Source organism: Aplysia californica, unplaced genomic scaffold (genome assembly GCF_000002075.1).
Source record: "Aplysia californica isolate F4 #8 unplaced genomic scaffold, AplCal3.0 scaffold00050, whole genome shotgun sequence".
Classification (NCBI taxonomy): domain Eukaryota; kingdom Metazoa; phylum Mollusca; class Gastropoda; order Aplysiida; family Aplysiidae; genus Aplysia; species Aplysia californica.
In genome coordinates this window covers 49,873-50,998 of record NW_004797320.1, presented here as the reverse complement: position 1 = coordinate 50,998, position 1,126 = coordinate 49,873, and the positions used below count along the sequence as shown (strand labels likewise).

General features: G+C 50.3%; 1 protein-coding gene across 1 annotated transcript in view; it reads right to left on the bottom strand.

The window, feature by feature from the left end:
- LOC101861645 (receptor-type tyrosine-protein phosphatase-like N) overlaps nt 1-1,120 on the bottom strand; it is a 22,065-nt gene extending 20,945 nt beyond the window's left edge. The window contains exon 1 of the mRNA XM_005092672.3: nt 967-1,120. Coding sequence (XP_005092729.1) covers nt 967-1,079 — 113 coding nt within the window. The 5' untranslated portion in view covers nt 1,080-1,120. The remainder of the gene's footprint in view (nt 1-966) is intronic.
- Nucleotides 1,121-1,126: the final 6 nt, after the last annotated feature.

The window sequence follows — 1,126 nt, the reverse complement described above, 5'->3', positions numbered from 1 at the left end:
TTCACCTATCCAGCGTCCCCCTCTCTCTCTCTTTCGTTCTCTCTGTCTAATCCCCCCTCTCTCTCTCCCTCCCTCTCTCTCCTTTTCTCTCTCATCCACCCCCCCCCTCTCTCTCTCTCTTTCTCTCTCCCTCTCTCGCTTCATGTCTTCTCTCCTCCTCCTCCTCCTCTTCCTCCTCACCTTCCTACACAAACACATATGCTGGCGTTTACCGGCACCACTCACGTGCTCACCTTTCTCATCACGGCACGTTACTCACTCTGAACACAAGTATGTGCGTTACCTGGTCCTGTGTTACGTTGGTCTCTCCTCCTACCCCAGGTAATGGGGGCAAACCCCCCCCCCCCAAACCGGGATTCGTTCTTTTTTCAACCTTCTCTTTCATTTTCCTTAGCGTACTTTCTTCTCCACCGCTCTTTCCTTTATCCTTACCGCATCCCATCACCTTTACCTGTACCCCTTATCCCCCGCTCTCTTTTCTTCCCCCAACCAAAACGACACACTAACACACACGCTTATAAATGCACTCACACATACAAGCACACACATCGACACATTCATATATTCACTCACACATACACACACACAAACGGCACACACATACACATACATACACTCACACATACACACACAAACACAGTGTGTATGTCTTTCTCTGTGTGTGTTTCTCTGTGTGTATGTGTGTGTGTGTGTGTGTGTGTGTGTGTGTGTCTGTGTGTGTGTTTGTGTGCGTGTGTGTGTCTGTGTATGCATATGAGTGTGCACAGGCGAGAATAAGAAAGAAGGGCGGGAAAGAGGAAGACGGACAGATCGAGAGTAAGAAGCAGAGAGTGTATTTTGGAGATTTAGTGTTTGTGAAAGAACAAGAGTATTAAAATGAGCACCAAAGTTATTACTCGTGCTTGCTCAGGTCTATGAATGTGCGTGCATGCTCACGTGCAAGTGCGTGAGTGAGAGTGTACTCACCAGGAGGAGGTGCTGCTGCGGCTGGAAGGGCTGCGGACCTGGGTCTCAGACACACTACCGATGCGGGAGGCTGCGTGAAGGGGTTCCGGTCTCTCCGAAGTCTTTCCTTGCATGCGTTGTCGGCACAGGTCCTGTCCGGGGCAGTCAGGCAGGTACAAGT